Raw genomic sequence first — 14,139 nt, forward strand, 5'->3', positions numbered from 1 at the left:
AGGAAACAAGCACAGGGATTCAAGGTATGTCCCACTGCCCAGCTGAGGGACAGCATCTCTGGGCAGCAGCTCTCTGCAGACAGGCCTGACTGATGAGTCAGGGCTGGCACCAAGGATGGGGGCTGAGCACTGTGAGGGGTGCAGGGACAGCTGTGAAGAGCTCTGTCCCTGAAAAGGGAGAGGTCTCTGTCATTCCCTCCTCCTTAGTGGTGTCTGATTTTGTGAGCACTAGAAGTGTGCAGACTGCTGGAGACACAGGCAGCAGAACTGCTGGCACAGGTGACCCTCCAGGGGCTTGTAAACCTCAAGACAATTAAAAAGGGGAACAGTGAAGATACTGAGGCACCCCAGTAGGTCACTGGGATTGAACTGGAGATAATAAATCCCAAAAAACCCGCAGACCTGATCAGGTGTTTTGTCACTGCAGTCCCCAGGCAGTGGAAAAGCAGAATGGACCCATCCAAACTGACTACTCTGTCCAGGTCACAGACCATACACAAGCAGCTAAAGATGTCCCATGCCCTTCTTTCCCTAGAAGCCAAGCTACATTTGCCAGGGTCCCAAGCCAGCATTAATGCTCCCTTCCAAGGGCAGCTGGCTGGCTTTTGGTGTCTGTGTATCTTTGCCACAGGCAATCCACAACCCCCAGAGAGCTGGGAGCCCTCTGCATTGTGAGACTGCATTGCTTCCCACTTCCTTGCAGAGGGATTGGCAGGAGCACCTAAAAACCTACGGCAGAGGCTGAAATTGTCAGTCTGAGTGGGTTCTGACTTGTAAACTTGAGCTAAGGGGAAAACATACGTGGAATTTGGCAGGCCAGGTAGAGGATTTTGACCTCGAAGACTTTGCCTCTTTGTAAGTTTTGCCTTAGAGATGATGTGGCAGCAAAGCAGGGTGGGGATCCCTTCCTGATCTACCCGAACATGTCCTAATGGGGTAGAGATCTGTACTTCCCAGACCTTTTATCAAACCAGCAAATGCAGCCAGGATAGCAAGCCTGAACTTTCAAAAAGTCAGAAGCCAAGCTCTGAAACATCACAGGACTTGCTTAAAACCACAAGGTGTTTCTCAGATGTTTCCTCTGGGCACTGAGCTTTTATTTCATATTCAAGTGGAAACCAAGAGGAACATATTCTTTCTAAAAGAAACCCTGAAAATATTTCACATGATCACTAGATTCCAAAAGATTAAGAATAAAACATAGAGTCACGAAGGCTTTCAACTCTCATAAAAGTCTGGAAATAACATACTTTAATTTCAAAACCCTCTAAGCTATAAAAGGAAGATTTTTGGTAAAGCAACTCTGACTCATTCTAACACATTTTCTCTTCATTCATATGTTCTTTTGACTCAGACTAAAAGACTTTGATTGCAAAGCCTCATGCGTGTGTGTGTGTGTTCTTTTTTTTTTACTTCACAGCTTTTTTTGGGAAATACCTCAATGAATACAATGGCAGCTACATCCCTCCTGGGTGGAGAGAGTGGGTTGGATTAGTGAAGAACTCTCGCTTCTATAATTACACCATTTCTCGCAATGGTAACAAAGAGAAGCACGGATTTGATTATGCAAAGGTATTTTCCAGACACATAAATGCCACATGATTAATCCATATGAAAATAACTTTCATATAATTAATTAACCAGATAATTAATTGATTAAACAACTACAACCATGAAATTGAGATGTCATTTTATCTCCAGGGCATTTCAGATCAATTTCCACCTGAGAATATTAATCACTCAACAGAACAATGCTCCCAAACCTCTTCAGTGGAGCCTGGTGATGCCTCCCTCCTTCCTCCCCTCCCTGCCTCTCTCTCCCTGACAGAATGTGATGTTTTGGTGGCAGAAGCAAACAGTAAATAAAAGCCTTTCCCAAAAAGAATTGTGTCCCTTGCGCTACTGAACTTTAAAGTTTGCTGAGGGTTGTCATTGTTACCCACAGAAGAGCCTTGGTTAATGTTGTTTTCCATTATAGAGTGCACACCAAAGAAAGGCTGTATGCCTGTGGTGTCAGACTCCGGATATGAGTATGAGAGTAGATAAGGGCAAGAACACGGCCGTTGGAAAAGTTCAGAGCTTGTTTGTGCTCTTGACAAAGTGTGGAAAGTATGCCAAAGGGACCTGCCCACTGCCATGAAGTTTCTTGGAAAGGCTTAGGAGGGCAGATCTCAGACAGACCAGCCTGCAGAAAGCAATCTGGAATTTCCTCAAATTGCAGCTCAAGGAAGATGATACAGATGTTGCAGCTGTGGTTTCTGACCCATGTAATGAGTTTTTATTGGAAACTAGCGATGCCTGTTTCTGATTTTCCCATCCATAGAAATTACATTATACTGATTATATATTTATGCAGAGTAAAAAAAAAAAGGAAATATAGAATACTGGTTAGTTATACATTCCTTACACTCCCTGTGTATGCAGCTAGAATAAACAGAGAGACAGGGGGGAGTAGATGCTTTGGGAGAGCAGACATACAGGCATTTCACTCAGGACACAAACCCAGAAATTATCACAGCCCTGGTACCTCACACTCATTATCCATTTTGGAAACTAAAGGATCACTCACTGTCTCATCCATATGCTTGCAGGTTTTGTAGCAGCCAGGGCTACTGTGCATGTTCCAAGCGTGCTGCAGGAGAGGGGCAGTGGCAGGGAACAGGGAGCGGGTGAGCGAGGAGGTCACAGCTGGTTGCCTTGTCCTAGCACTGACATGGACACAGACCTTGTCCCTCAGGCTCTGCTTTTGCAGCTGTTCAGGGCCTCGAATCCACAACATAAGATTAGTCATGCCTGGAAGTGCTTGAAATTACAAACATTGTCTCAGCACTTTCTCAATGAAGCACGAGCTAGACCTCCAGGCCAACAGTGAATACTCCAAGGTGGCAGGTGGTTTAATTTAAGTTTTCATCTTTTTTTCTTAGTTCCATTTCCTCCCTTTTCCTTGTAGGCTTCCATTTGCCACCTTAGCTGTGGGTTAAGCCAGTTTATTAGCAAGTCACAACCTTAATCTCAGCAGCTGCACTGCTTAAAGTTGCACAATTAAATGAACAGAGCCCGCAGGAATTCAACTGCTCCCTGCATTCTCATTTGCAATGTCTTTGATTAAGATTTTTTGCAATCTGTTGCCTGTTGTAGCTGTCTTCCACTTTGTACATATGCAAAAGTATAATCTGAACACTGAATGTGCAATAAAGGTTTATGTAAACATAAATCCAGATTAAGATTCAATGTTATTTGGGAGCCATTACCTTGTAAGGTGTTTTATCAATGAAATTTTAGAAACATATCTTTGTCAGTACAGTCTGTGATTTTACATGTTACTTAGTATTATATTACCAAATCTGGTAATCAAATTTACTTTATACTTTCTGTTGTATCTGATTTGCAAAATACTGTCTCATTTTATGTGGCATTGCCTGCTTAAGAAAGTAATTACTGCTCAGTCTCCCCTATGCTCCCTCAAATCATACATCTCTTTGATGGTATGCTTTTACTTCCTGATCTGAGCTTTAATGAGGACTTGAAAAATAACATAATAACATGATAGTATGTGATCTAATTAATCATGCACTTTGTAACTTTTGCTTTGTGTTAATCGTATGTTCCAGGACTACTTCACAGACCTAATCACTAATGAGAGCATTAATTACTTCAGAATGTCTAAGAGGATATATCCCCATAGGCCCATAATGATGGTCATCAGCCACGCTGCACCCCATGGCCCCGAGGATTCTGCACCGCAGTTCTCAGAGCTCTACCCCAACGCTTCACAGCACATGTAAGTGAAACTCACACACTGCTAGACCCACTCCTTGTGTCTGCTTCTGCAAGGAATTTGTTTATGGAGACAGCTCAGGAGCAGGAAATTCAAATACAAGACATTCATGTAAGCAGAGAATGTTTGCTTGTTTCTTTTGCTGTGCTTGTTCCTTTTGCGGGGGAGAATGACAGCTCTGACCATTATTAAAGCAGAGAGAAGCTCTTTTCCTCCTGGGAAGTTGTGGGAGATTAAAAGGTCAGTATTTGGCTTTGTAAGGGCAGCTTCTTACAATACCCTGAAAATATGTAGACACAGGTCAGGATCTGTTGGAAAGATATTACTTCCTTCGTTTCCCTCTAAGATATGTGCTTCCTGGGCTCTAACTAACTGAATGCATTGAGAGTAAAAACACCCTTTTGAAGATTTTGAGTGCACCAGATTTGTTTATACACTAGATACTGGCAGATTCCCAAAATAGCCTATCAGACTACACTTTTAAATAACACGCTTAATCTTTTCTGGTGATTATAACAAAAACCCCCAACTCTTCATTTTGTTTCTAGAAGAAAAAGCAACTTCAGGTAAAAATCTGTGGACAGTCCACATCTGTGAATTCCTCATCTTGCTTCCTACCTTGAAAATTCTGGGTCCTTTTCATTATAGTGAAAGGCAATGGAAGATTTCCATTGCACTTTTGACTCCCATGGGTTTGTAGACCAGTCTTTCCTTTTGTTCTGAAACAATGTATTTGCACATCTTTAAAAAGCAACACAACAACAACAACAAAATCACAAAAAACATCTTTATAAAATATTTCAGCTGGACTGTACATTTATCTGTCCTCTCAAAATGAGGATAAATCAATTTCATCAGACAATGGCTCCTTTGTCTAAAAATTGTATTTTGGACACTCTGCGGTAGTTCACATACCAGGATGGTTTTTCAACTTACATCAAATACTTTAAAAATTCTAGGAGTAGTAGCTACTGCATAAACTGCATGGATAAACTGATCACTGGTTGGGGCCAGAAAGAGATTTGCTGTTCATGGCACATGGTTGCATTTTTGTTGTTTTGCATCTTTTATCCTCTTACTGACTGCCACTTTCTAGATATGCCAGTTTCCCTGACCTTATAATCTTATATTTTCCATGATCCCACATTCCTGAGACCAGACTTTTCAAGTAATGCAAACCAGTCAGCAATATTTGTAGTTACTTAGATATTCAGAGTAGTTTCTACCCATATAGGGAACTACTGAAGTTGAGATTTTAGTTGATGAATAAGGTAGACACGAATACATGAAACCTTTTATATTGGTTGTATGGAAGAACGTTCTCAGTCCTGAATTATGTGCTCCAGCAGAAAGTAGCAGGGAACAATGGTGGAGCAAAGGGGAAAGTAAAACCACAAATTTTTTCTGCTGTTTTTCTAGCTTCTGAAAATCATGAGTTTAGGTGAAGCATCCAGGTCAATGTGCCCCATTCTCTTTGCATTGGTTTAATCTCTTTTTAAACTCTGGTGGCAGCCCCACCGTCCTGTGGCAACAAGTTCCACAGTGTCACTTTGTGCACTCGGGACAAAGGGCCACTTTTTGTTTCCTTCTAAAACCTGGAGCTTCATTATGCCACCTGTGTCCCTTACTTCCCATTCTGTGAAGAGTAATGAATAGTCACTATATCAAATTGAAAGGATTTCTCCCATGTCTCCTTTCAATTGCCGCTTTTCACTGCAAGAGAGTTATATCTATTTGTTCTCACTCCATTCAACAGATTGTCTCCCATTTAGTGGCACAGACTGCCTGGCCTCAGGCAAGCCATCCTGCCTGCTGGGGTACTATCCATTATACAGGAGGGCAGGATCCAAACTGCTTCCGCTTAGCCGTGGGGACGGTGTCTGGGAGAAAAGCACTGAATCATTGTATCTCACCCTACCTCTCCCCAGGCCAAAGCAACTCATTTTAGGCTCCTTGCTCCCTTCTGACAAGTGCTTGTAGGAACTTGCTTTGGTTTATCATGCTTTTGACACTTTCTGCTGCTTGGTGTTTTCAGCCTGCTTGTTTTCTAGCTTGTGCTGGTAGAACAAAAGGCTCTAGTTAGTCTCCAAATTTTCAACTGCCTCTCCCCCTTATATACAGGTTACATGTCACCTGCAAAGATTAAGCAAAATTCTAGCTAAAATTAATTTTTATTTTTGTGGACTCTTGGGGTCTAAATACCTTGCTCTGCTAGGCTACTTGTGAGAGCACTCAGCTGTGCTTCTTCTTTTCTTCTGGTGTTGTTGATTTCTTGGCAAGCTTCTTGCAAAGAATTTTTTCTCCAATGACCTCAAGAGATCCTTGCTGGCTTGTTTTGTGTTTCTTATTGCACTGACTGACTGCATGTGTTAAAGTTCAGTCTGCAGACTGAGAAATGAGACAAATTGAAGATAAACTGCTAATTTGGGTTTGGGTGGCTGAAGATTCCAACTGATTATCAAAAATACGAGCAACGTGCTCTGAAAGATATGAGAAGTTCAGTTCTCACAGAAATACTGTGTTCCCTATGAAAACAGAACAAGAACAATAAAATCCCTCCTGCCAAGGTTTGTGTAATTTGAACATTTAACCCTTAGGTTTTCTTCCTTGGTGGTCAAGGGCCATTTGAATCTCTTTCCTTCTGACCTTGGGTGACAGCCATCTGACCTTGGATTTTGTTTTTAAAAATGTAGTTGCTGTATCATGTTACTGTAACGCCTACCTCCAACAAAGAAGGGAAACCAGGTCAAAAGCTGCTTGCTGGCTTAACAAACTGAGATGCAAGGTTATACCTACAAACCAAGGATTAAGATAGCCTGTCAACCACATGTAAGAAGTTTTGCTTAAGAGAACAGTAGCTGAAGTTGACTCTGAAATTACATGATGTGTCTGTGCTGGTAAATTGCCTGCTAAAGATTGAAATGTTGCCTCCATAAATTAAAACAAAACAAAACAAAATCAACATCAAAAAAACAGCCCAAAAGTTTGTTTAGAAGTTTTCCACTGGCACATATAAAGAAGGGAGTGGCCACAGCAGGAAATACTCCAGTTCAGGGAGAGCTCTGCCCTCAAGTGTGGGCGTCTGTTGGTCTCATTTCCTCGCTTATCAACATGGGAAGAATTAAATCAAATGAATGCAGCAGCAAAGTCCTTAAGATTTATGAAAAACACATCAGAGACAAAAAGAAAATCAAGAATTACATGCCATCATTATGTTACAGTCCTGTCCTCCTCAGCACAAACAGGCTCTAGAGTGGCATGGAAAGTCTTACAAAGACAAGAACAGTAATAATGTGTACACTGTTTGCTTATTAAGTGATTTCTGTTAATTCTTATGAACTCCAGTTTAAAATCAAACACAAATTATATCATATGGGAAGCAGCAGACTCTTCATTGTTTTTAAGCATCCATTTTCCCCTCCCACTCTCACACTTCTCTCCATAATGTATGTCCTATTTCTGACATCTAAAAATATTTCTGAGGGTTTATCCTGGCTGCTATCACCATAATAAGTGAAATATTTTCTGAAAATAAATCAAACTAATGCATGTACTCTAACTATCCCCACACATTATTTCTGTGAAATAAAATGGGACTAGAGAAGATGTACTAGATGAAAGCAATACATAGATTTTTGCTGTGGTAATGAACATCATCTGTTAGGGAGCAGGGTTGTTAGACCTTTGGAAACATTGTTGTTGAATATGAAGTTATGTTACAGGACAATCTTGTTTCATCAGACAGCTGAGCTGGAAAGCTCTGACTCAAAGGATGCTCTGATGAAAGCCTGAATTATCTGTTATGCTCAGGGCCTCTGGCACTTTAACTTCCCTTTACCTTCCAGTGTGAACCAGTCTTAGGGGAACTGTGAATCAGACCTAGGCTGTTTATAAGCTGTGAAGTAAACAAACATTAGAAGCAAAAATCCACAGGAGGTAGGTTTACTGAAGAATGTAAAAAATGGAAATCTGAACCACTGCTGGCTGTGCTGAGTTGAAATACTTGGGCTGGCAGGATTCACTCACAGCTAGATTTTATGACTATCTGGAAGCAATCCTATTGCCAAGCTAGAAACATTAGGAGGACCAGATAGAAATGGAATCTGATCTATCTTGGACTACATGAGAAAACTTCACAAGCTAAGAAAAGGTAGGTGATATGAAAGGCAGAAGTTTATATTTCCATTTAATGATCATATGAAGGGTGCTGATATACCAGGTGTGTAGGTCTGCAGTAGTGAAGCATCAAAAGAAATGTTGCAGCTCTGGATCCCCAGAGCAGTCTTGAATGTGAGTTTGGGGTGTGAGGTGGCTGCATCTGGAACCGCTGAGGCCAAGCCTCAAACATCTGTCAGTAACGATGGCACTTGTAATGTGGACATGGGGCCATTAGAGCGGGATCGTGCATTTGCATCAGTGATAAATCTTGACATGCCAGTGTGCAGCGTCACTACTGGCCCAAGGTCTGCTTGGACTCCTGACTTAGAGATAAGTGATCACAATCATCACACGCGTCATTGTGAGTGTGATTTTAAAGACAAGACAAGAAGAAATGCTGTGAAATAGAAGTGTAAGTAATATTCTAGTTGCACAATTAACTTCTGCAGGAGCAACAAACGATGTTTCCTAAATGAAAAAGGTGTTATATTTAACAGGCAACAACTGTTTCATTTCTTTATTCTAAAATATAGCAGTTGTGTTACACTTGGGGAGTGAAACTTTCATACCCCACATACACAGATCTATAAATATCACTGGGTTTAAAAGAGTCCCATTTTAAAAGGCAGAAAAAGCAGAACCAGCGTGGTGAAATTCAACTTCACATTAATAATTACAATGGCCATTGGTTGTGGGTTTGTTTTTGTTTGGTTTTTTTTACTTTTAATTTTGCCCAAAACCTAGGCTTCCTGCTTTCCAAGAACAGTGTCTAAACCTCAAAGTCTACTTTCCCTAGAAACAAAGAATTTGCTTCCTTTGTTTATTTTCACTTGAAGAAACATGACTACTTATGCCATGTTTGCTAATCATATTTCAAAGAATAATAGAAGTGCTAAATCTGTACAGAAACTATTAATTTTTCTTAATAAGTTTTACCAAAGGTATTACTTTAAAATGTTGTTGACTTTTATTTTTATGAAATGAAAATGTTCTTTTGGTATCTATATACTGTATTATTTTCACTAACTGGAGGACTCACAATCCAAACAGAAGATTAGCCAAACCCTTTTGGACCAAATCCCCTGAGAACTTTATGGAATTATTCAAACCAAACATTTTTAGGCAGTATTTTTCTGAACATAATTTCTTTTGTTGAATAGAAACAGAAGGGAATTATGAGGTTGTAAATAGGGGCAAACACAGATTTTTACTATGAGCAATTGAACAAATATTTGGAAACATACTTGTTTCTCTCCACATTATCCCATCTGTTAGAGACGTATATATTTAGATTAATTTTTTAGAAAGCAAATGTTACTTTAAAGTTGTACTAAATTCTTGAAGCTCTTAAGACATTCTGTACTCTCCCAATCCTTTCTTAACTATAAAATATCTTTTTGTAGTAATGCACAGTGGCTGTATTCCATTTATTTTGTTGAATGTGACAATTCAGTTCAATTACTAGTAGAAGCTAGTGAAATTTGGTTTTGAATTATTTGTTTGGGGACCCCATTTTAATAGATTCTCAAGTACAAGCATCCATTTTTTGGCTTGTTGGTTATTTTTATTGTTTCTTGCCTAAATTAAAGTTATTGTGTACCTTAAAAGCCAAATAAGATGCATTCTTAATTTAGAAGTTCAAATTTAAATGTATGAATATAGTAAATGTGTTGTCAGAGAGAGTTACTGAGGCCTTTTGATTACAGCAGTGACTGCTAATACTGCTCCTTTTCTCTCAACATAAGTATCTACTTGAACTGATGTTTACAGACAAATTATAGATTTTGTGGATAATCTTTTTTTTTAAATGCACTAATGCTTATGAATTTTTATTCCTTCCATAGTTTATAGATCACTTGATTATCACAGCAAATTTCTCTCTAAACTTATTCACATAGGTGACTGATCACTAAATCTCAGGGTGAAATGTTCTCATTATGAGTATGCTTTTATGGAAAAGTGCCTATGCTCAGCATTTGTTATTATTACATAACGGTTGGAATTTTTTTAGTTAGTTTAACCTGAGGGTATCAATTCAAAATTTTAAGAATCTAATGTCTTCCAGTGCCAGAATAGATCTGTTAGGGAGTGCCAAGTGGTCTCTGTGTATTAAGCTCCTCACAGTATGTGTTGGACAAATAAAAGTGAGCAACAGACCAATCTAGATTTGCCCATTCTACAAGAATGACAAGTACTACAGTAGCAGCTTGCCAGATTCAGAGGCCATGGATAATCTGAAAATAATGGGGTACCAGGCACTGTGTGCTGATCATGGATCAGCTAATGTACTCAGCACAAGATGGACTCCACAACTCAGAGGAGGCCATGGAAGACATGGCACACATCTTCAATTTCAATACTTCAGTGCAAAGAGGAATCAAGGAAATGTAGATGTCAGTGATACTTTATAGCAGTACTTGTCAATACAGACAATTATTGACAAAATTGGAGGAACAGAAGCAGTGACATACCATGCCATAATGACTTTCAAGGACTTATAACAGCTGAACGTTTAACTGATATCTCCAGATGCTTCAAGAAAAAATGTTACCATAAAAAATTATCACTCATCATGAAGAGCTCTGTCTACATGGAAAAGTTTTCAAAAGTCACCAGTATTCTCCCTAAGATTTGTGTCTGCAGTGTTTGGTTGGTTGGTTGGTTACATTTATACCAAAAAAAAAGGTAGATAAATTTGAGGGCAATGTCAGATCTTGTGCCTGTAACCAGTGCCATTCTGGTGGATTTCTGAAAGGCCTAGCAAACAGGGGTAGACATTGAACATGTACAAGGTACAGGGTTTTGGAATTCCTTTCTGTCTCTCCTTTAGTACTCTTTCTCCAACATTATAGACCCCTGTTTCACATTTATCCATCAGCCAGTGACACTGGATATTTCACAGAAGGTTCCTGTTCCTTGACTTGCCTGGGAGGAAAATTCTGCTGTCTCTCTGCCTGCTGCATTTCTCACCCAGAAAATTCAAAATGCATTTGGAAAGTGTCTGTGAAAGGTTTTAACTGCCCTGCTAAAGCCTTGAGTGCTGCTTTTTAAAACTATCCATTATGTGGAGGAGGCTGCTCACAATAGCCTGGGAACACAAGACCTGAGCCTGCCTCAGCAGCTGGCTCTCCTTCCTGGCACAGCAGCAGGCTGTCACCGCGCTGTCGGTGGAGCGCAGCTCTCAGCCACCTCATCCCTCTGGGCCTGGGGCACTCAGGACCCCACTGGAAAAAAAACAGGGTTTTACTAGGAGATGCTGATTAATCAAAAATGAACCCTTTCATGGGAAAGCATCTTGTCTGACAAACTTCCAAGGAAACAGAAAAAATTGGCACTGAAAGTATCCTTCTTTTCTGTTGGATAACTGATAAATGGTAGGTGACAGAATTCCTAAGGCTTGCCTCTTCAAGGGTCTCCCTCTGCTAGGACTGCTGGCTAGCCAGCAACACAGAGGGCTGTACTCCTGACATAAATCTTATTAATATTATGACAGTATGAATTTTAAAAATCAGACTTCAACCATGGGAAATTATAAAAACTATGACTTTTCAACATGAAATAAAAGATTTTTCAACAGAAAAGGAATTCTAGCTTATGCTTGTCTTTGCTCAGTAGGGAACTAACCTTTCCATACTTCTTAATCTCTATCAAATTCCTATGATACTGTTGCATCACTTCTCTTTTCCCTTGAGACTAATGATTAAGTAGGTTGGTCAAAACTTGCTGTGTGTACTAAAGGCATACTTCTCAAATTCTACCTAACTTCTCAAATAATGCTCTCCAGTTAGAATGTGGACTCCACAAATTTATTGAAGTTGACTATCAGTTTACTATGTTATCCTTTCAGCTGATTTTTGTCCTCAGAATATGTAGTTAAAGGTTATACATATGATATCTGATATAAAAAACAACTGCTTCCACCATTCTGGGATCACATACAATCATGTAAAGAAAAATGAAATCTAACTGAAGGACTGGTCTATGACTCTAAATTATACAGTATTCTGATATTGTTCATTTTAAGAAAAGACAACTACACATACATATTTCGGTGGGAAAAATGTACCTTTTGTTAACACACGAGTTATAATTTTCAGTACCTAAACAGCAAATTAATATTGAATTTCATTTTTCTTGTAAACTGAAAAGAGAATTAAAAGAATCAAATTAATCTAATCACCCAACAGTATTTTTTTCACTTTCTCTTTATGTTTAATTTTCAAATGTAATGCTGCTGTTCATGTATCATGTACTGCAGTGTACTAGAAACAGGGGAGAAATAAAACCCAAAGAACTTAATGAAAACGACAAAGCCTAGATTCCTTCTTTCCAGAGAAGGGAACTGCTCATATGTAGGTGAAACCATTATGGGAAATGGGTATTGCTTGTTTTCACTTCACCTTGTAGTTGTCATGTATGCTAGGCATAAAAACAAGAATGATGGAGAGCTTTTGTAACATGTTTGTCTCTGTCGAGAAAATTTACTTGACACATTTTTGCCACACATTTTCTCCCAAGGTGATATCTCTGGGAAAATATTCTTGTTTCTTATAGGATATCTTTCAAAAATACGCTGGCTGTGGATAGAACACCACTCCTAAATATTTCTTTTGATGTTTGTGCAAACTCCTAAAGCATCATTCTTTGCTTTAGATAGGACTCTGTGCCATACTTCTTCTTAGTGCTAGTATCAACAACGGTGTTAGGTCAGTTTTGTTGTCACGATTCATTTTATGTTTGTAATGCACTGTGCTTTGCACTCACATTGAAAATAACACTTCAACAGCATTTAGCGTAGAACTAACTGTAACACTGGTGGTGTTCCTTATGCTGACTACTAAATTTCTTTATCCCACTGCAAAATACCTTTCTTTGACTTTTATTTAAAGGTAATTTCTCTACTGAAGTACCAGGGCAAAATACCTTAATATTAAGTAAACAGTCCTTTTTTATCTCTAACTTCCTTAATTTTTCTTATCTGTACGGGATGCACCATTCAGATAAACTTTTTTAATAATTACAGGTTTGTTTGAGAAATAGATTTTGGCAAATCCCAAATATTAATGTGGAACTTGTAGCGGTCTTTGAGTCTGAGAGAAAGCTTGGAAAGCAAGTGGTTAAAATATTTTGAGGAGGTGATACATGACCCAATGAATCTGGAAAGCCACTGAAGTGATGTTTGTTGATATTTGTCAGATACCACATGGAATTTGTGATTTAACTGTTTGTTGGCTCTTTCTGTGTTGGAGGAGTTCCCACCTCCCTCTGATGCCTGTCACACTGCACAGCTTTTGAGATCTGTTCTTTTCCTCCAGAACTCCCAGCTACAACTATGCACCAAACATGGATAAGCACTGGATTATGCAGTACACAGGGCCCATGCTTCCAATCCACATGGAGTTTACCAACGTCCTGCAGCGCAAGAGACTTCAGACCCTGATGTCAGTTGATGACTCTATGGAAAGAGTGAGTGCAAGAAACTGCTGTGAATACGATCTTGTTAGTCGGTAACAAAATTAAATTAATTAATTTTACCTTAAATTAATTAATCTTTACCTTCACCAACCACATTCTGGGGAAAGTCATTGTACTATGAGGAATTACTCCACTTTTTCCCAGCAGAATTGAATTCTGGTTCTCTGCAACGTGAGGCCAAGCTCCTGGATTTCTTCTTTCAATTGCTGTGTCAAAAAAACAGTGGGCTTTTTTAAAGGGAAAAGTCACTGTGCCTAGTATAAAGCCTGGTGTTAACAGAAGATGCATCACCTGTGTGTACACATGGATAGACACAGGTGCACACATGACAACTTCTATTCATTTCACACACTCCATTCACAGTTTGTCCTTCAGTTGAAATCTGGAAACTGGCAAATCACAGCAACTCCGGTGTCAGTCTACAAGTGTTTGCAGAAGTTAGGCAATGCAGTGCACTGCTAATTATAGGTAACATGATACATGAACTATTAGGTTTACTTTGTATGACTTTTTGTTCCAAAATCAAGCACCATGACCAAAGATCTTCCCCTAGAGAGATTTCTTTAAACTTTAATAAAAATTTACAGCTTTTTCCCAAGCCCACAACTGTAAGGAATGAGAAAGTTGTAGACTAGCACAGTAAATCAAATCTTAGTACCTTTTCCCCTAAAGCTGTAGCAGACTTTTTTCACAAGCTGTGTTTGAGTACACAATGAATTTTGGACATA

At 39.3% G+C, this 14,139-nt stretch overlaps 1 protein-coding gene across 2 annotated transcripts in view; it reads left to right on the top strand.

Annotated features, from left to right (window-relative positions):
- Positions 1-14,139, top strand: part of SULF1 (sulfatase 1) — a 123,445-nt gene that overhangs the window by 76,520 nt on the left and 32,786 nt on the right. For both annotated transcript variants that reach the window (XM_066563819.1, XM_066563827.1), the window contains 3 exons: positions 1,421-1,572; positions 3,612-3,781; positions 13,252-13,402. In XM_066563819.1, the coding sequence (XP_066419916.1) occupies positions 1,421-1,572; positions 3,612-3,781; positions 13,252-13,402 (473 nt within the window). The remainder of the gene's footprint in view (positions 1-1,420; positions 1,573-3,611; positions 3,782-13,251; positions 13,403-14,139) is intronic.

Source organism: Molothrus aeneus, chromosome 1 (genome assembly GCF_037042795.1).
Source record: "Molothrus aeneus isolate 106 chromosome 1, BPBGC_Maene_1.0, whole genome shotgun sequence".
NCBI lineage: Eukaryota > Metazoa > Chordata > Aves > Passeriformes > Icteridae > Molothrus > Molothrus aeneus.